General features: G+C 45.8%; 1 protein-coding gene across 8 annotated transcripts in view; it reads right to left on the bottom strand.

Moving 5' to 3' along the window:
• Positions 1-6: 6 nt before the first annotated feature.
• The window catches only part of LOC109479216 (transcriptional regulator Erg-like), a 64,621-nt gene continuing 42,379 nt past the window's right edge, over positions 7-22,248 (bottom strand). For 7 of the 8 annotated variants that reach the window (XM_019781124.1, XM_019781126.1, XM_019781123.1 and 4 more), the window contains 6 exons: positions 13,395-13,595; positions 13,015-13,086; positions 11,750-11,818; positions 4,750-4,833; positions 2,135-2,215; positions 7-1,933 (listed from right to left, as the gene is read on the bottom strand). In XM_019781124.1, coding sequence (XP_019636683.1) covers positions 1,779-1,933; positions 2,135-2,215; positions 4,750-4,833; positions 11,750-11,818; positions 13,015-13,086; positions 13,395-13,595 — 662 coding nt within the window. In that variant the 3' untranslated portion in view covers positions 7-1,778. The remainder of the gene's footprint in view (positions 1,934-2,134; positions 2,216-4,749; positions 4,834-11,749; positions 11,819-13,014; positions 13,087-13,394; positions 13,596-22,248) is intronic. The other variant, XM_019781128.1, reaches the window with a different exon arrangement.

The raw sequence follows: 22,248 nt of genomic DNA, 5'->3' as shown, positions 1-22,248 counted from the left end.
CCTGCAACAAACATACATTTATTTTGTTAGTTTTAATGAATAGATTCACAAATTATGTAGCAGTGCATTTTTGTAATAATAATTTTTACCATCTAAGTTCTGTATCCAGATATCGATGGTTCTTATTGGAACGTTTCCGACTTCAATCGGCTACATCACCTATCCTCAAGCCACTAGAGGGTTTACATTTTATAACGGGGGTCTGTCATTGAAAAAAGGGGGAATGTTTTCTTTATTATGTTTTTTTTAGTTCAGTTTAGTTTAGTTCGGGTCATCTGGTACACAAACGAGCGGTAACAGCTCGGATCTTGGCAGTGATTATAAGACCGGGTAGTTGTTATTGAACCCGTCAAGGCGAACGGTGATCACACAGCAAATTTCTCTGGCACGACAACACTTAACTGTTACCTAGCAACGCCATAAATAATCTAATTTGTTCGAGCGAGCTTCTATTTTAGCTCGAAAAACATCACATAAGTCAATTTCACCGACTTTCAATGAGCAAGCTTGGAGAAAATGAGGATAAAAGGGACCCCTGCATGTAAGATAGGCATTCGAGATTCATATTTGTTTTCCAGCCATCTTCAAGCTTTGTTGACTTTGTTGTCTTCTCTACTTGTCTATATTGAAAGCCCGATAGCCTGGGTTACAGAGATTACAAAATAGACATGTCTGTACGTACAGTCTTTATAGCAAAAACAGTTCCTATAAAAGTCATTGTTTAAATTTCTGTATTAACGCTTGTGGTAATTTCGAATTCGGTCAACTATGTTCTAGCGTGTCCCAGCAGCAATATTCGGCTATGAAAAACAAAACGACACAACTTTTTACCGATGCCTTTCCAGACAAAAAGAAAGAGAAAAAACACACAAAATAAACGTCTGCACGTGGATAGAATGTACTGGCGCCTTTCCCGGCTTCAAGCTGCGATGATAGCCTCCCCTGGCTGCGGCACGGCCACCGGATGAATTATTTAATAAAATGTCCTACTCGGAACAATCAGGCGCAGTTTGTGTAATTACAGGGCGGTGATTGTTTCCTGGAGACGAGTTAGCGCGCTGCAGTGTACGCAGTCTGCAGGTGATCCAGCCGACAGCCAGGGGATGGTTTGAAGGGTTTTCAAGAACCCTTTTCCAGCATTTTCTTACCACTGGAGTATAGTTTCGTAAGACCTAGCACCAAAAAGTGGTTTACACTATAATGGTGTATTTTTGGCCATAGATTTAGTTCATACATGCATTCGTAAACCTTAAAATCAACATTGCTAACACTACAACAGGATACATGTACTAATTTATTTCTGCCCCGAGGTTTTTCGTCCTCTCATTAGAATGTTAACCAAGCGCCCCTAACACAGCCTCCGTCGCCCGCGGTAGCGCGCTCCCTGGCAGCGGGAGATGGCGCGAATTTCCTCTCACAACAACCATCATTTGTCCCCGTCGCCTTGACGACCTGATGGCTCGGGCACGGGCCTCATGACGTCATCATTACAGACAGAAAGGGTCGAGGTTGTGGCCAGATTTTTATCTTAATTTCTCTCGCGATAGGAGTGCACTTCAACTTGTTCGTTTGGTTTTACTGAATCTTTCTGGAGGTATTCTATGATTTAGGGCAATGCTATTGACACATCATATGCATATTTATCAACATGAGGAAAATATGACATAGTAAAACGAAAAAAATTTAATGACATTGTTAAGACTACAAATGATAGCTTTCTATAATGTATAGACAATATACAAAATAGCACAGACGATTGAACTTCCTGAAGTAGCCATTCAATATGTGAATACTAGTATGTGGCAGCATTTTACATATTGTATAAGCCTATTTGGTGATAATCCGTAGCAAACATAAAAAAAACTACTACTGATGAAATCCTCACCTGACTGACAGAGACGACTGCTGATTGGTCCAAACAACTGGTACGGGTCTGTAAGAGAAAGGAACAGGCATTGTAATTAACATATATTTTAATGTTGGATTGATCCTTCTGTTCCTTTTTTCTAATAAAAGAAAACGACATTGCTTTTGAATATATTTTTGTACACCACGATATGGCGAGTTCGAAATCACAAAATAGAGAGGTGTCAGTAAAGTTTTACGTGTTTATAAGTAAGGAGAGTTGATTTACCTTGCATGTTTCTGATCTGAGCATGCGCGTTGGTGTCCACAGCAGGCTTGTTCATGGAGTGAAGTGACGAACTGTTGTACCCTGGGATAGACGGGAACAGGAAGAGTTAAAAGATTGTCAACGGAAAAAAACACGGACAGAACTTGATACGAGTACTAGTGGTCACAAGTCTCCCGGCCGCACCAGAATACACATTGGCGGGCGGCCGTGATGCGACGTCGTTATGTCCAGGTCTAACATACTAGAAGTTAATTAAAGGTCACAAACATCCACACGACGTCATACATGTCAAAAGATGGAAGTGCCCAAAGCCACAAAGCGGTAACCTCTATCGCGAGGACACTGCGCGTCGGGAGCGTCACAACAAGACCGTTTGATATCTAATCTGGGAGTTGAGTGAATAACTACGTACGTAGTCATATGGAAACCTCAAACAGAATCAACTTTCAAACATGTACAATGTGAACTACACGAACTTGATCTTTATATCTTTTATTTTCACTGGCTACGAAAACGGTAACAAGTCACAATATCCACCCAGTAAGATGAACAATAATGTGTACCGAATGCTGGGTCTCAGCGAGAGCTACAAAAAAGAGATGGGGTTTGAAATATGAAGAATCTAGACGCTCGTTGGTACGATGACATGTCATGGCTTACGAACACACGCCATACTTCCCCGTCCTGATAACACGTATGTTGCGAACTCAAAATCTTTCAAGCTTGGCAAGCTACAAGGGCCGTGGTGAAATATTAATGTTAGTTACGTTCTTTAGCCTTAAACCATTCTTTTATGGCTCAAACTCCTTAATACGAAGCACCGCTTAGGTTTAGGGTCATACCGGTCTTTTGTACCAAAGGCATTCTCCCCTGTGTAAGTCTGCAAGACAAACAACGTATCTTACCGCGTCAAAGGCATATGCTGACGGACAAAGACCGTTACTTGGAGGGTCCCATAAGTCGTTATTAGGGATTGCTCTATTCTCCACCATTGTTCCCTTGAGTTGGGGTGATAAGAAGCACATTGAGTTGTGCGGTGCCGATCCAAAGAAAATGTTCGTGGTAAAACGAGATAAGGAAGGACGGCATCGGACTGAAATCGGTGGTGAATATTCAGTGACTAATCCAATTAAAGGAAAGACAAACGTTTTTGAGCTGAAGTTTGTGGGGGAAAGGTGGGCCAATGAACCGGTCTGCTACTCGTATGTGAGACATAAACGCCTACAGGTGGAAGTGTGTGGGATAGTCTGGGCCAGGCGGCTCAGGACATGGACTCTGTAGTCTCACTGTCTCACCCACCAGGGATGTTTGACGGAAAAGAACAAGGATGTACGCCGTCGTGTTCTTTAAGTGTTTCCTGCCTCTCCAAGGCGTTCGCTGAGTGCCGACGTAAGACTTTCTACAACCTAGAGCTTGCGTAAAACCTTTTAATACTTTTTCCGGACTACCTTTTAAAGACGAGTTCCCTACTTTTACGTGGGTGCAGGACGGGGTGAAATAGCGGACATTTCACGTAACACGGCCTGTTTATGTAATCTTATGAACTAGTTTTTTTCCATTCTTAAAAATTTGTTGTTTTTTAAAATCTTTTTGTACATTATTCACCAGGGATAGCACAGTAAGTTTGTTACAGCCATAGAATGTATCAAGCACAATAAGTAAAGCTGACGCCATATATCTGTACCGTCTTGGTGCTTAAATTCATAAAAGCCTTTTGTTCTATGCAATTTCAAAAACAGAAAAAACAACAAAACGCTTTCTGTTGTGATAATCTAAGTAACAACCTATGACCCCTGTTTGTACTTTCTTAATGGGTGGATTACCAGGCTTTGATAATTACTGCACACATAGGGGCATGGCTCCGTATGTTACTTTATTTGCTGAGCTAATGAAAAGGTGCATGTGTCGTGAGTTGGTGTACAGACTAATGTAGACCTGGGATCGCTTTACGTAGCCGACTGTGACTGCATTTGTGGTTTGCATTATGTATTTCATACGGCTTTTGGCGGTAGAACAGATTTACTGGACAAGGTACGACCAAACTGACAAAATCTAACTACAGACCAGAATAGAAAGGATTTTTTTGGCCTAAAATTTCACCTACAGAAACAACACGATATTAAGGACTTGGTGGGAGATTTCCGTGCACCTGCCTGCCGCCTGACGACCGGCACGTGCCCCGCTGGGCAGCCCGGTAACTAGCGGACCTCGGGGACTCCTGCCGTACACACCGGGTCTTCTAACGTCTAATACCGGCACCGACACGGGCGGAGACTGATCATTAGAACCCGCATCTACACACACACAACTCACTTCCCTCTAACTCTGATACAAACGCGCCCCACTGCGATCACAGGAACGATAGAGAGTCAAACCACGGTCTCATTAGCATCATTAGTAATTGATGATCAAACCGCATTGTGGAATTAAGTACCAAAACCACCTTCGTCTGTGGCTAATGCGATCTCTTACTTTGTGCGTATACAGACCTATCTATTGATAGAAATCTGTGGTCTACGGTGACATTTAGTGACAGGTACGAGGTCGACACTGAAGTGAACCCACATCTCCCGGTATATCACACATGACCATGGAGACAATCGGAGCACGCCTACCTTTGTCTGAGGCGGAGGACGGCAGTGCGCTCCAGCTGGTCACTCCACCCTGTCTCTCCCGCATCAAACACTCGTACGAAGGATCTGCGGAAAAAAAGAACAAAATCATTAGAAAAAAATTAAACACTGTATCTGTAAATCTACAGGATTTAAACTATTTACACACTTTTAAGACACTTGATGCTGGATATGAGTCCATACATTCAAGAAGTCCTATAAGACTAATAGAATCCTAAGAAGTTTGTTTCCGCCCAGAGGAAAAGTACGACGTACAGTGGCGCTGGATGTCCGCCGGGAGGGCTGCTGCGAGGAAGGACATGGTGTGGCGGGACAGGACGGCGGAGATGGCACGGGCGAGACTTAACAACTATCTGGGCTCTGATAAGCCGACGACGTCGCTAGTAGCACAGGTACTCAGTATAATGGCACAGACAGGACGTCAACCCGTTCTTATGACTGGGCCTTGAGTGACGCGTGGAGCCGACAGACACCGTCACACGTTCTTTTCTTGTTTTGTTCGTCACAGGAACGATCGGTACCCAGAAGCACGAACATCTATCCGACAGAGGACCGACCAATCACTGGCCCGGAAAAGTAATTATAGTGCACCGGGGTACAAGTCACTCAGAAGAGCTGATTATTGGGAGATGGTACAATGTCATTCATTGGACTCGTCCAGACGTGCAGAAGTTATAACTGTTCAAATAAAAAAAAGATATATATACATATCTAAGATAACAAATAAAACAGGTCACGAACAGCATGTTCCTATTAGTTTCACGCCTATGATACAGAAAAACGCCATATTTGTAGATGTACATGAGACAATCATTAGCAGAAGAATAGTTGAGACGTACGTGGGTGGATGTTTTCACGGGAAGGACGCACGCAGTCATTGACTAGACAGACACTGCTGGCGAACAAAACAAGTAGAAATAAGGAACGGCTTCAAAACTCGACCACTATTGTTTGCGCTGGTGAGCTTTTACGTAAGCGGCACAATTCCGCACGTATGTGGAGAGGTACTGGTGTTCTGAACAAAAGTCCGGTCCTCCGGGCTCCAACAAAAAACAGCTGGCAGTATGTATTAAAGGGTTGTTGAGCGAGGAAGATGACGAACGAGCGGTTTTTGGAAGTTTGCTTGAGCGGGCATCTCTCCAGATCACATGGCAACGTGCTCAAACACGACGCCAACAAAGGAAGGCTTTCCGCGGGCGCCCGGCACCCTCCTAGTGAACAGGTGGTAGTATGTGTTGTGCAGACTTCAGACTCAGCCGGCCGTGACGAGATGTCTGCGTACTTAAGGTGTATCCATTTCTCTAAACACTACACACGCCTCTCTGGGTCAACAAACAAATCTGGGCACGCGCGCAGCAAACAGCCCGTCATCTATCCCGTTGTGATGCTATAAAAATACAAAGCTACTGTTTCTCCAGAATCTGCAATTAACGAGCTCATGGATCTGAATTCGACGTAAAATGTTATTTCTGAGCTAGTTTTTGGCTTCCTTTACTCGTGTGAGATATTGTGGTATACTATGTAATAATACAGAACATAACATGAGATATATACAACAGGTCCATATTTGTAACGTTAGAAAACTGGAATTGTCAGTCATTAAAAAATCAGAAAGACGTCACTATAGATTTTCAGCAGCTACCTGACCCTGGTTTGTTCAGCAACGCGTTTTTTCTATCACCTGAGAGTCGAAAAATGGCGTAGTTGTTTAGGTAGCAGGAACAAATAGAGGGTACATGGCTCCTGTTGATGGTTCATATCTATATTACTTGACTTGATAACGTTGGATGAAAATTGATACAAACTCGGGCCACAGGATCGAGCTCTCGAAGACAGATGATTTTCCTGTGGCGGGCGGCATGCCTTGTTCTGTACCGGTGTGCAGGTAATGAAAGACCAGGCTATTTCTGGAAGGCCGGATGAGACCAGGCCTGGGATGAGACCGTATATGGCAGAAATGAGCACGTGTGTCTTTGATAGTTCAGGAAGGGGACTAAACATAGAAATGATAACCTTTTCCTAACTAAATATTTCCTTGAAAGGAAGCCTTTATTTCTGAAGTTCCGGGAGAGTCATGTCAGGTAGGAGGTAACTTTGATCAGGCGGAAGGTTAGTTCTAACAGCCGGCCCTTCATCTGTCCGGAGGGGAGACAGTTATATTAATAGGTGCTGTTATCACCATTAAGTGTACCTCCCGTCCCCGCCTGAAACACGACCACGTGACAGGGTCTGCCGCTGTCTTTTCAATCAAACACGTCTGTTTTCGGCACGACGCGCGATCACGAATGACGTTTGATGCGCGCTTTGGTGGTGAAAGGTATCAAATCAAAGTTTATTGCTCCATTAAGTGGCTGATAGGACACGTAACAGAACAACCCCTGAGGACCGCCATTAGCGTTATATTCAGACCGGTACACGTACGTCGTTCCTGCACCTAGTTGCAGTACATTTTACGTTGCTTCTCTGCTTTTACCCTCGAGGCTGATGCCTGGGTCGGCTTGGGTGAGCCTAGGCTCTATCAGTCCTTGCTGTCTTGACTAATGTGATTTCCGAACGCCTCATCAGCTCAGAAAATAGAGACCTCCGGTTGGAAATTACAGGTAGTGACCGGCGCGGCAGAGCGCCCCAAGCCGACCCTCCGAGCCGCCGTGTCGGGAAGCCTGCCGGGAGGGCCTGTCCTCGGTCCCCGGCTCTTGTCTCTGTCAATACCCGCTGGAGAGGACGTCTGGGGAGCATCACCGAATATTTCATGCTTAGTTAACAACAAGTCGGCCGAATTATAGGCTGGCGAAGAGCAGCATTGGCAGCAATTACGCGCAATTTACTCCATGATGGCGCGCGACTACTATGGTTAATGCAGTCCAATTATCCCAGCCCCCCGAGTCTACCCTAACCAGCGCTCGGCGGTCTGTACGGCTGAGGGACGGACGGCAACAAACAATAACAAAATTTCTACTAAAAATACCCATTCTGCTGCCGAGAAAACTGCTTATAACACTTTTGCTACTTCTGCATACATCTATGAGTGAAAATCAGATCTGTAGTGCCTGCAGCAGTCCGTCATAGGAAATGAAATATTAATGAGAGACACAAGGTGTGTAGTCGTCCTCAGAGGTTTCTATTGTGGACACGTGTAACGGTGTGATGACAGTTCATCAGGGTCTACACATCGGGAGTTAAAGGTTTTAACGACAGTTGGTTAAGTACAGGTGTGTGGACGCCACACATTACATAATGATAACAATACGATGTCACAAGGGTTAGGCGTTTGTGGTTTAAGTAGAGTCTTTGACAGAATGAGACGATAATAAGATAATTGTGCTTGCTTGCTTAAGACGATATAGCAGAGGGAGAGTACAAATTGAGAATCATCTATGTTTAGAACACTTCTGTCTCTTATTTTTTTATTTTTTTTGTGGCTTGGTACTGTTTCTATCTTTCACAGGTCTGAATGTACGAATGGCCACGTGGTTACTTTATTTTATCACTAGGACAACAAAACATACAGCAATTATTTGAGTGAGCAGGTATCAAAACAAATTACCTAACAAATATTTACCCGTGGTCCTTGAAGCAACAGGTTCAACAGAAGGTAATTATCAATCACGCACAAGTAGACGTAAGTACTTGATCTTTTGCACTGCGGTCTACCTTTATATTTCACCAACAGTTAATATAGACACATGAAGGATAGAGACCGGGACTTTTTAAAACCCAATACTCGTCCTATATTGCTACGCTGTGTAACACTGACCATCGTCTGTTCTTTCATTATTTCCGTAACTTCCACATACACACTGGCCATGAACTTTAGCATCCATACGTCAAATATCGACAAAATATGAAAACTATTTCAATTCCAGTCTGACTCGTTTGGTCATTTTAGATGAGTTAAGGTTGTTTTGCCTTGAATCATTGTGCTTGTATACATGAAGAAGGTTGATAGAGGAGCGAAAATCTTACTAAAGAGTATTGAAGAGTCGCCTTCCCTTTAAATCAATACATGGTTTGGTTAGAAGTGTGGTTAACCTCTAATGATCTAAACAATTACTCCCTAATGGTACGGCCGACGTCGGGTAATGGTCGGAAATTGTTCGCACCGGTAAGTGACGCTGGCTCCGTCGGCGGTCCTCGCGCTCGCGCCCGACGACACGGCGGCGTGGACAGGGTACAGCCCCCTCCCCGTCTTCCTCCCGTCAAGAGGGGAGATGGATGATATCCTGGAACACCCTCCCCTGCCTACCGTTTATTCGAAAATTGAGTGATTATTGGAAAGGCAGTTAGAGAGGAAGATGTATGGCGGTGAATGTTCCAGCGCTTAGAGAGATGGTCACTCATCGCTCACTCCTAGATAAGCCAGCCAGGAAGATGAGAAAGTCACAAAGGAGAAAGATGACGTATGTTGTAGATAGTATGTGGAGTGATGGAAGAACATACGGAATAGCTCAGTCGTAGAAGGAAGACACAAGGTGAAGAGACTCAGGAGCATCGATACCGAGTGGCGAATGAAAACGGACAGAAGAAAAACAAGGTGTAACAGAGTAGAGCAGGAAGAAAGGTGTGTGAGAGGAAGTTCAAAATGTCAGCATAGACGCAAGGAGGAAAAGAAGTCTACGCAAAGAGGAAGAAAGGAGGTACATGGGGGGTGAGAAGAGGACGGGAGACACATGGTAGCCAAATTTTCCGCCGTTACTCAAATGGTTGACTGAAGGTGTAAGACGTCGACAAACGTCTTAAAGGGCTAACTCACGGACTTAAAACTACGCAGACTTAGAGTAATACATACAAACGCGTACGTTTGCGCCGCATCCAAAACTTTCTAATCGTTTCATCTACTTCGCCTGAGTTTCCGACGGTAAATCACAGTGAAGACCCATTGAAGATCTTCGATAAATAGTCTATCTGGAGAGTACATAACAGATCCGAAGCGCTTTAAACCGGTCTAATGTCGATTGAAGACCGTCAGATTCTAGTATCTCGCGGCCTCACAAAAGACGCCGTCCTCCGGCGCACATCGACCCTAGCAGCCCGCAATTTATAAAATAGGTCCGAACCGGATCCAGCCCCGGACGGCCAGGCGCCGGCCGCAACTTTGGATCGAAGTCTGGCGGCCTCTAAATACTATATGGGGCATAGTTTGTACGGAATGGATAGGCTCTGGCCTGTTTAGTAAAAGCTTTGATGGAACAAAACAGCTTTGGTAGTTTTGAGCCTGACTGTGCCATTTTTCATCAGAAGGTTACAGACAATGAGCAGGGGTAGAATTACTGACAGAAGAACGTCCTTTGTCGTGAGATGTGTGACAGAATCATAAATAGTGATTAAACACTGATGTTTACGAGCAGGACATGCATATTTTTGTTTGTTGTATTGGGAAGGGCTATGATGCGCACGGGATGCACCATGCACTGTTGCGGAGGGGTGAAACAACAGACAAAGTCAGTAGACGGCGCTGCATCGCGTCTCAGTTCAACAGGCGAATGGAACACGGTGAGACACACAGGATCGCGGATTGCGTGCGGGTGAAAGAAAAACAACAACAACATGAAACAATCCACAAATCCCAACTGACTAAGAAGGTTAAAAACACAGCTGCACAATAATATACCCCGGTGATATCCTGTCACCGACTCACAAAAGCTTCACTCCCAAAATAGTTCTACGAGCTGCCTTAAGCTGCGATATATTTTTGCTTTCTTCCATAAAACACGACTTGATAAACTGACTTGACAGATGATTTATATATGTCTGCCTCGGGGTCTGGTCTCTGGTTCGTAAATCATTAAGATTCATCTGACAACCTCAGACCCCTTTTCCATCATGCACCTTATTGGCCACCCCCGAGCCTGGTTGCGAGAACTCCGGAACAATATTTGCACAGCTTCTATTGCCGAAACAGATATATTACAACGTGCGTCAGCCTGGAAGTGAGGTAAAACAAGTGGCTTCTAACTGCTGAATCGCGTCCATTGACGGTCCCCGTGTGTGGTCCAGGTACGCAGGTCCCCAGGTGAGCGGAGGACCTGACTCGCCGCTATTGTCGACTTGTAAGACAGTGTTGTTGTTATGACCCCAGGTATTGTAAAGACTGATCACCCGTGGTGAGCCTGAAGGGCTCGGTTTGACGTGTCTGGCGTGCGGCCAGGAGCAGAGAACACAGCAACCCTTACCACCGATAGAACTTTGGTCCTGTTCTTTGACACTACACGTCTGGTACAACTCCGATCTTAACCACATGACGAAACACCAGTACTGCTTCATACCACAGAAAAGCGAAAAATAAGACGAATTACTTTCGGACCATTAGACATGGCACATGGACAGGTGACCTTTATGTTGTCTCGCCGACATTGTGTCAACATTACTGTCACGCCGCAGCGAGTGTTGAGCGTTCATACTTATCTCTCGACCAGATACCAGCAAGGCGATGAATGTACAGTTCTGTTTTCAGTACACAATTTCAGACATGACACGAAGTTTCATTGTACGCATGGGCTCATTCTTATTCTCATCGTTTCTGAAATTAAGGTCATGCCGCTTTCAGTAATACTAGTATTTCAAGAAAGCAGGTTGCTTACGATGATAGTTTTAAAATCTAAGTTTGTTCTGTCGAAAAGAGTACTCCAAACAGGTTCCCAATGTTGATCCCACTCGTGTCAGAGAAGAGTCAGACAGTATGTAGTCCAGACGTACGTTACATGGTGAACATTCATGTTTACCTCTGTCCGCCCAGGCAGATATCAGACAGTTTTCGCCAGACCGTCTCCTTGACAACCAGACGTCTCAACTTGTATAATTTCTCGCCACTTTCCAAGACAGACATTGCCTTATAAGGAAAACTAGACGTTCTTTCCTGGGTGTCTAGGAGAGGCCCGTCTAGACCCTGTTCACAAAGCACAACAAAATGAGCGGGTCTAGACGTCGTGCATTAATGATCGCCCGGAGGGACATGTGAATCGAAGTGACCGAACAAGTGGCTCACCTGGCCTCTGTAGTCGGGACGTGCCGTGGACGGCTTGCGAAGTGGGTGGGTACGAGAACACACAGGAGCCTGAGGCAAATACAACAACAACAGGTCAAGCATTAACAAGACTGCCGTAACCTAGGTAACGGATACTGTCAGATGATAGTTTCAAGGTCCTTACAGGTGAGAGCAGCTGTCTAATGCTGTCTTAAGCACGCCGTGAAGATCCTACCTGATGAGACGACTTAGTTTTAATTCAACACCGGGTGGCAAGGTCCTCGCTGTTTCTTAAGACGACAGATGTTTAGAAAGGTGTCTCTCGTGCTATATCGAGGTGTATCCAGGTTACACCATATTCAATTGTCAGAAAGGTATGCATGCTCGAGCTTTTATGTAGGTAATTTCCAGTTGTAGAAAAAATAATTTTTTTACATGGTTTGTTGCCAGACTGGCAACCCACACGCGAAATGTCTCAAATAAACCACGTGGAAATCTTGGCATGTGTTCAACTGGCTGGCAGAAGTTGTTTGCTGGACAGTTTCAGGTGCCAAGCGATCATCCAGCTGTCGCTATCTGGTCTTGGAACTTGAGAACATTATCGCTAGATGGCGCTGTTCGTCTTTATGCCACAGTTATAATCGAGTTTCCACACCGACATGGTGATTATTACAAATATACACTTTTTAGTCGTGTATCACTGTATTTAAGTTTGCTAGGCCACGTAATGTAATGGTAGTTGAAGGTGAGACTCAAACCGTACTTATCAAGTATTTGACGTTCGTTTCATGATACGTGTGACAACCACGTACCTCTGAACTCTGAACGACCTTTTCCATTTAAACAAAATACCTATATAGCTGCCCTAATTACACGATGATCTCAATTTAACGACATTTTAAAGTTTCATCTTTGACATTTACGATTATTTACAGCACGGCACCATCTGTTACAAAGTGATACTCATCATTGGGTAGTCGCTCACAAATGAGACAAATGGAACACAACAAATATGTCACATTGATGATGTAGAAGTGAAATGTGCAGGTATTGCTCCAGGCAACGTTTGAACTCATTAACATGTACAAAAGTTTACAAGAGGTCAAATGAAGGATTACATCATCAGCTAAATGCGCTGATGCCACAGAGGAGAGTCGTCCCTACACCTGGAAGGTTTCACTGACTCAGTAGATAATTTTGGGTGTGGGTAAAATCACACAAAAACAACACTATACAGTGTGTATCACTCTTGTATCAATACAACGGCAAACGACAGAAAGACTCACCGGTCTGCTGGAAGCGTGGTGAAGCGGCCAGGGCCTTGTCAACATCGTCGGACGTCAGGTTGGGAAGAGGTGCTGCAGCGGGTGGGAGGAACGAAAGGACTTTTAAAACATATTTCTTTCAAGCAACATAGCGTTCAATTCTGGGGAAGTATATATACAGATACATTGAGTAGCGCTAACGCTAGCTTCATGGTTTAAATCTATTTTACGCATCACTGCTTCCTTTTGTATCAAACATTTCGACACACCTGCACATCACAAGTCATCTTAAAATAGACAGGTTCGAGCCTAGAGTGGTGCTAGATCTACATCAGTTGTCTACCCCACATTAGTGTCCACCGGCCCCGACCCCCACACATAGGTACCCCCGCCCTACTTACTCTGCCTGAGGAAGAGCAGGTGTGCGAAGAGCACGTCTCCGTTATGCACGTTGGTGAGCCTGACGAAGTCGTCCCTCTGCAGCCTGCACAGCTCCTTCCCGTCCATGTCGAACCGTGCCGGCTCCACGCCCTGCAGGTTGTACTCCTTGATGGCCCAGTGGAGCCACTGACGCACGTGTTCGGGGCTCCACATCATCGGGTCTGGGGGAGAGGACAGGTGCATCAGGGCTCAGCTATTCTCACATGTACATGTCTTACGTGTAACAGGAACTGTGATGACCAGATACGCTGATCACTTGTTCCGCCTTATAAACCGTAGGTACATGTATCAGAGATGGAGGTGCTCCTGCATATGATAATTCTCAGTCGATGTGTGTATGGTTACTGTTATGACTTGTTATGATGGAGAGGACCCGGGCTGACCTGCTACACCGCGCACTAAAACGTTCCCACCGCCGGCCCACCCACCAAGTCCCTCCCTCCCAGCCATGGTAAACCTTCCTGTTATGGTTGTGGTTATAACGGTGTTGCCTTTACCCTGAAACTCTCTCTGTGTGTTCTAAAATAGGAGAAACATGGCCGCCTTTGGCCATGTTCTTCGCCATGCATAAAAGATGATTTGTGGGGGAAGGAAGTTGTACGGGGTAATGCCGCCATGACTGTTTACAGGGTAGCGGTGACGGAGAAGAAATACAGAACCTTCAGTTGTGACCAGCGGAGAGCACAGATCTATTATCAAACTAATTGTTGTTCCTTGTCCTGTAGTAGACCAAGGCGTCTTCAATCATCACAGAATACTGTAGTAATATGCTTCGAATTCCTCTATGATATCTTGACGTTTTCTTCATCTCCGGTTATTCACAGAAAACCTGAAATTATGCTGACGACCCCTGACGGGTTTGCGTGGAAAGAGACCCAGTCTGTAGGTGTCCCCCTGCACCTCCCGGCCGCTTCAAAGCGAACCGAGGCGACAGCTGGCTAAGCCTGGCTGCAGGTAGTCTGGAGTGACTTGGGTGTGTCCTGGCGGGACCCCGGAATACAGACATTCATGTCCAAATACAGACGACTTCAAACGCAGGCCAGGTCGTCCCGGCGGTGGTCTGGCGGACCGGGTGCAAAGTTAGTCAGATGCAGGTGTTGTGAATCGGCCGATACACAAGCCGTCTCCATGGAACAGGCTGGCATTACGAAGCGTCGCTCCCCTGTCCGCTAAAATAACAAGCCTGGACGGGAGGATGGCGGGGGGGAGCATGATGAAGGGTCGGCCTGACGACGCACTTTTCTCCGCTCCGTTAGCGTTTGACCGTCAAAAGTCGGGAGAATACTCAGTTTCCCAGGCGATCAGCTCACCGGGAGGGTTAGCAAGGACACTTCAGTACAGCACCAGGGACCGGGACTGGCAGGTCTCAGGGCCTTCTCGTCGTCTGCTTTCCGTCCTGGTCGGAACGTGAGCTCAGCAAAATGGACAGGTGCCAAACTCTTACACAGGGGTGGGTTAGGACGATGGAGGGAAAAACCACGGAATTGTGGTTAACGGAATCGAAGTGTGCCGATGATCTTCCGAGGCCTTTTTCACACTACAGAAATACGAAAGGAAAGTCATCGGAAACCGTTCCCAATCTTAGTTAACGGTGTTCTGGACATTCTAGACATTCATCATAGGACGAATGCCTACGTACATGCAGTGCATGGTTTTGAAATTTCAAAACCGAAGACCTGTCGGAAGCTGAAGGAAATATTTGAGAGAATCAGCAGGGTAGGAGGATGTGTGAATGGATATCTTGGGAGTTGGCAGAGGCAAACGTGAGCCGCAACCGGAGGACAGCACAACCAGATCACCGTCCCAAACACGTAGGCAATGTTGGGAGAGGCTCCTTGGCTGCTTGTAAACTGATGAAAGAAATACTGCGAACATAAAGCTGGAATCCCAACGCCGCTACTGCTGCCTTTTGGGTAGAAGAATAAGTTCGTGTCCTTCTGATGACCCAGGCAGGACTTTTCCCAGTGTGACTTTGGCCTGTGCAGTGGCTCGTCACTAGGAGCATGTTCTCGGCTGCTGGTGAGGATAATGAGATGGCAACTTCACACAGATTATATGCTGACTTCAGAACTGTTGATCTGTCCCTGCATAGTCTGTGTATGCCACAACAATGTGATATCATACTGGAATTCTCTAAGAAAAATCCAGCATGGTTTAAGGTTATCACTAAGATATGTCTGCGTATGATATTCTTCCAGCCAAACTCCTAGCTCAGCACTAAAACGGACGGATAAGGATAAACGGTTTCTTAAGAAATGTCACATGTCTGAAGGCTGGCCACTTCACGGCTCGATAAGGATGGGAGATGAACGCCTCCCCACGCTGTCGCGTACAGAGCCTGGGAAACACGTTATTAATCTGACCAATCTAAAATCATATCTGTGTCGGGACCAGGGACTGTCAGGGTAACGGAAAGCAGACCCCGGAGCACCAAAGGCGCCGAGCTGCCTTCTCACGCCCCGCAGCCGTGAACGGGAGGCGCACAAACAGCGGTACATATCTCCATTTCCGGCGGCGCTCGAGGCGACTCGATCGGCATGTTGACACATCGCTGAGCCACTGACGGTCAAGTGCCTCCCGCCTGAGTGATCGCCCCTCCTGCACACCAGACCTTCAGCTGACCCCATGACCGGGTCAAGACGAAATGTTCCCAGCTAACAGCCAATTTACCCAGCAGAAGACGGAGGCGGCCCGCGGTACACACAAGTGCGGAGGGCAGCTTCAAGGGCGCGCGCGGACTGCCATCTGCACGGAGAAAATTGGTCCCGACGGTCGGGATAATCTCTGACATAATCCTGGAGATAAGCCGGCTTCAAAGCCGCTAAGCCTTCCTTGGCATATCGAGACCGTTTAAAGTTGACGAAAAAGGCTTGGCTTATAGACTGCTGGATGCCAAGATGTACAATGACACTGTTGGCTAGGTCTAGATATTCATGTATGTTGTAACCATAAAAGCTGAAGAGAGCTGACATATGGCATTGAGCGTGGCAAAGAACTTTACTTTGCTGCCAGTTGACGCATTGCCATTAAGACTTAACGAAGAGACGCAGCCAGGGTCCTGAGGGTATGACATTGTACAGTACCCTGGACCAGTAGCCTTAACTTCCGATCGGACCGATAGCGATAAGTGCTGCTAAGTGGGAAGAGGAGGGAGGGGCTCAGCAAAAGTTACTAACGCCACGCCGAGGAACTTGGTATGGATGTGCAACCTCTACCGTTAGCAACTAAGTTGTTTTCAACAGAGAAAGCGGTTTCATTAACTTCTAACCATCGATTTGGCATACGACTGTCACTTAAAATTATGGAGCATCAGTTGGAGCATGGAGCATCAGTATTTCTAGACCAGTTAAAACAACACATCCCTCACTACCCAGCATCACGCGAGGGGTCGCACCAAACTGTGGAGGAGGTTCAAAGTCGCCACTTTCCTTGCAAAGGCAATATTTTACAAAAACATTCCCCGCCCCCACTCGGAGGCTTTTGTTTCAGCCGTGTGCGGGCAGGCGTCACCAAAGTCAAAGTCGCAGCCGTGTCTAAGTTCTCCTGGCGCCATTTTATGTGTTTTCGATTAACATCGGTCAATTCCAAAGCGAGAATTTTTCACTCAAACGGCGCGAGAATGCTAAACTGTAACACGATAGCTCGCCATCTCTGCTCCTCATATAGAACTAAAAACATGTCCTGATTTGAGTCAGGAAAGGGAAGCATGTGTCCTAGCCGCAGCATCTGTACCAGACAAGGGTGGTGTCTGTAGAGGAACTGGACCAGTGACAAACGCGGTCAATAAGGCCCGGCTTGCAGGTGATATTGATGAGAAACTGGCGGACAGAAAACCTCTCACGTACTGAAGTGATTATGAGCGGGGGTTACTGGAAAACGCGTGAGGGTGGTGCCGGGTAAGGCAAGTGGAATCATGGGAGTGGAAGTCGCCTAAGACATGTTCTCATGACAGACAGCCAAACTGTGAACTACACTAGGATCCTACGTGATCGTGGGAGAGCCAGAAATGAGAAATGTTTAGCGGAGACTTTGGCACTGACGGGGACTAATAGGGTAATCACATGACGGCTGTTGGCGCATGTAATACAGCACGTATGCTCGGGTCGCTGAAAACGATAATGGCAAAGAACGTCATATCATCTGCCGATAACGACGAATTCCTGCACAACTGAAGAAATTTGTCTCCACTGATATCTGTGGACCCTAGGTTCACGTCTGGCGGACCGAGGGCGAGTTCCTGGCGTCCCCGGGCCAGGAGACCCTGGGCTCCACCCAACCTTCCCACGACGGATCACCGATTGTAAATTATTTTCCATCAGATGTGGAGTAATGCCTCCTCAACCAAATCAAAGTCCAAACGGAAGTAAGTGAGATGTGTAGTTTACAGTCTAACTTGAGAAACTTCAGAAAGTGCTACGGTCGCCAAGAGGCCAGTAAAAGTGATCCCGGAGTCGTTCTCACTTCTTGAGAGGCGATGCAAAGTCTTAGACATTGTCCAGAAGCTGTTTCTTGAAAGTTCTCGTTCGGCGTATGGTTCTTGTGCGACTAGTTTGAGCATGCGCGAAACCCGATCCCTGCAGGCGTTGATCCGAGTGAGAAAGATGTGGGTGTACGGCGCAGGGGAGGAGAAATATGAGCCGGCTGGCAGGACCTTGGACTGATATGTTCTCCCATTCGTCAATGTCGCAACTGTTGGTCGCCGTCTCCATCACTCTCCTTTGCTATACATGGCGACGTATCTTATTGGCAGCGATAAATATGAAGAAAAACAATGGCAATGGCACAACGATACATGTCATAAGTTCAAAACGAGCTAGAAGAAATTGGCAAAAGAATTGGCACATTTCGCCCAAGTCTCTCGATTGTTTTTTTCAAGAGACGTGATATTGGCGGAGGCTGGAGCATCTGTGAACAATCCTTACACACGTGATACTGAGTCGGTGAAAGGTGAGGGGGGAGCTGCAGACACAACTTACTCCACCTGAGCTTCTTGGAAACCAGCCTTCTAAGACGATTTCGGAAGATTAAGAAAATATTTAGATTTGAACCTCTGCATCTACACCTAGTCTGTATAAACATGCCTGGATATGAAGTTGCAAGTTCACCACGTACTAATGTACATCATCGATTGCATCACCGCGACAAATGCAAATGTCACTTTCACAAAAACTACTAGAACAGCCATAGACCACGAATCACGTGATCTCCATTTCAGAGAATTGTAAAAGTTATATGCCTTGATAGTGCAGAAGAATGAAGATTAGAATCGTGAAACTGAAAAAAAACGAACTGTATCCATCTCCGCCTTGTTTTCATTCCTCTCTCTGCAGAAGCCACTTCCACACCCATGTCCCGTGGACAGACAGCAGTAGGCCCGCGCTAGAGTTACAGACAACAGCACCCTGAACAGGTGATCTCTCTAAACCCGCTGACGGGCCGGGAGGAGGAGCGGGATGAATGGGGAACGGTGGACCCGATCCGCGGGATCAGGGCACGGAGAGAAAGAGACATGTCAACAACGCATACATCACTGTCCACGGCCACTTCCTTCTCGTGATGACAGAGATGCGTGCCAAGACGACAACACCGCCTATATAAAACTGCCAACAGACCATGGATCGTCTGTCCTGCTTTTCCACTTTAAACGGTTGGAACGGAAAAGCCAGTAGAGAACAGTTACAAGGAAGCCGATACAATGTTGCGATCGATTGACACAGAATAATAGGAAACAAGAAGAGCTCTATCTGAACACTGTCTTTATTCATGGTAACACCGCTGTATTCTGTAGTCATTTCAGTGCGCTAATGGCAGTAACGCTACCAGCAATAACAGAACAGAACCTTTTTGAAAGTTTACTTCAGCCAAGCTAGCAGTAATTGCATGCTTTTCTCTATTACTTGTGTAAAGAAGAAATATTGTCTTTCGTGACGATGTACACTTGAGGTGGCCTGAAAATGATCTCGAAACTCCCGAATACAGACAGAACTGTGTTGGATAAAGATAGACCGAGAATTTGCTTACATATTTTCCACATAAGTGTCATATGGGGTCGTGTCTCAGTGACTACCAGTAGTCCACGTCGGCAAATGGCGCTTTTAATCTAACGTATGATATAAGCAATCCGATCTCGAATGTGTGAGTATAAATGACCCAAATGTCAGGGCCACAAACGGCGTGTTCTGTAGATGAAGAGACGAAAAATATCCCAGTGAGATGGGAAGTGCGGGATGGGTAAGTAAGTAAGATGGACAGAGCAACACATCTGGTCTGTTGACCAGAGCTGGGATATGACGGATGATATGTCTCAGAACTATGGTCGCCCGCTAGCTATCGGAACGTCACATAGAGCGGTTGAAGACAATGTAGAAACAGGGGTAGGGCCGAAGCCGCACAGGCGATAGACAGTGCGTTCCGATGTCCGAAGAGTTTCCCGTCCTCCTCGGGCCTAGGGGTCTGACCACACACGCCCAGAGCAAACATCAATGGTTAGAATCCCAAGTCCTGAATCCCCGTGCAGGTCTACAGTGGAAGACCTCTAGACACTGGAGGAAGACCGCAACTTCCGTGCGGCAGGCCGAATGTCTCGTTTTTGTAAGGGTCCAGACTGGTCTTGGTAGTTGTCCTGACCGCAGTGGCCTTCCTCCGTGAAGAAGTTTTGCTGAAAAACACCCTTTATATGGTGTCTGAAGATGTTAGACAGCGTGTCCACTGCAGTGCGCTACTAGCTACTACCCGCGTTGCTTTGTTTCAACAGTGTGGCCTTAAAGGATGCTCTGAGAATCTTCCTTTCATTGCTCATCAGTGATACCATGAATGAGTCAAATCTTCCCATATCCTCCCGGTCGCAGTTTCTCTACACGAAACGTCAGGCACTTTTCTCTCAACACAACACCTTACGCTAAGTTACAGATCACTAAAATCCAGTTCTACTTTCTTTGCTGCGGCTGTATGGACCAAGAAATTCAGTACGCCCATTTTGCTATATTTTTGTGGAGAAGAATTTGAAAAAGGTCGGACTCGGAGGAAAACTATACAGGAGATTCATAAAAAGCTGTGGACTGTAACTGTTGTGCCGTTTGGTAAGCGTTTCTAGATCAGTCGCGCACCTTCGCGCGTCGACATGTACGAGCGTACATGTATGTTCATGATACTTGCTATTCCAAACTAACTGGTGTAGTTAACGGATCCCTGTCAAGACGGCGATGGACTCTTGACTACTCAAAACCCTAGTTATGCAGACCCGTTTTCAACATTTGTCTCAAATTACAAGCTACCAATTCATTAACCTTTTTACCACCCCTTCGGAGAAAGTCAAAGGATACAGAGCTATACAAATGCCCATGTCCGCTACTGGTTTCCAATGGCCCTATCATCAGCCCGAAGTCCAGCCAATCTTCTCGAGACTTGCAAATTCGCCGAATACCTGAAATTTTCATCAATCAACACAGGCAAAGTCCCGGTAACAGGATCCCCGGGAGAGTATGTGGTACCTGTGTGCCGGGCAAGGCGAGGTCTTTTCTGGGATTTTCTCCTGGATTACGAACTAGATACACCAAAGCCAGGCGCGGATACACAGCCTTTAGCAGAGAACATATACACAGATACCAGGACGATGATCGAATGGACTCTTACCAGACATTGCCATGATTATGGATACTATTCATTGGTAACACAAGGCCATGATGTACTAGTTGAATGAATGAAAAACTACCGGAAATCAACGTGTATACATTTACGATGTGAAAAAGCAAATCGGCACAGGCTATTTTGAATTTTATATCGGTGTGCTCTTCTTCCATGTCCCGATACTTAGTCTTGCATCTTGTCATAAGTTTTCCTCCGACATTTGAACATTTCATTGCCATGGACAAGAATTGATAGCCTAATAGACTCTATATTAGCTATCTGGCCGTTTCCAGGCCGTGCCTTTTATGTTGCAAAGTAGCGACCTCGGAGACGAGGACTCTAGGTGAAAACGGATAGACACTAGGCTGTAGACCAAAGAATACATACTAATACTTGCTTCATAGTCCGAAAGGTGAGTAAAAGCATGAAAAGTATTAACCAGAGAAAGAAACTGACGTATGGGTTAACCGCAGAAGGTAGCTGTATAGAAGTATCGACATATCTAAACATGATATTACTATCACTTGATTGATTGAATTCTTCATCTGTTACAAATCAACAATGACCAAATACTTGCTAACAAAAGGCCCAGGGTCGTGTGGTATATCATTGATATTAGATTCACCACAAGAGCTACCGTTCTGAAAGCAAGCATTCCACGCCACCTGTATCGAACATAATGTATGTCTTATCTCTTTTATCCATCAGAAGTTTTCTGCACCTGTCCTAGAACCTGAAAAAAAAAAAGGTTGGAAAATACGGACAATAGCTCTCGACGTGAAAACGCCACACTTGATGCATCATAATATGCGAGATGTGGCTTTCAACATTCGTCTTTCACTCATGAGAATGACAAAAGTGCAGCTATCACAGCGCACAAATCGCCATATAGTTTTGTTTCATCAAAAATGTGTTAACGATTCTGATGCATATTTAGCGTTGGGAATATGTACTCTCCTATCAATGCTATTTATGTTCAAACCCTGTATCTGTAATAGCCTTTTTCTGCCAGACGTTTAATTTCTATATATTGATTACACATACAGTTGGTATCTAGTCACCATGTGCTGTAGTCAAACGTAAGTACCCCCGCTAATCTCTCTAATGGACGTGTCGATTCTAAAGCCTTCAGATGAACAGTTCATTCTATCACCTGTCCTTGTGGCTATTGAGGATTTACACAAAAAT

Source organism: Branchiostoma belcheri, unplaced genomic scaffold (genome assembly GCF_001625305.1).
Source record: "Branchiostoma belcheri isolate BF01 breed outbred unplaced genomic scaffold, Haploidv18h27 scaffold47, whole genome shotgun sequence".
Lineage (NCBI taxonomy): Eukaryota > Metazoa > Chordata > Leptocardii > Amphioxiformes > Branchiostomatidae > Branchiostoma > Branchiostoma belcheri.
Note: the sequence above shows the minus strand (reverse complement) of the source record. Positions and strands in the feature narration are given on the sequence as shown.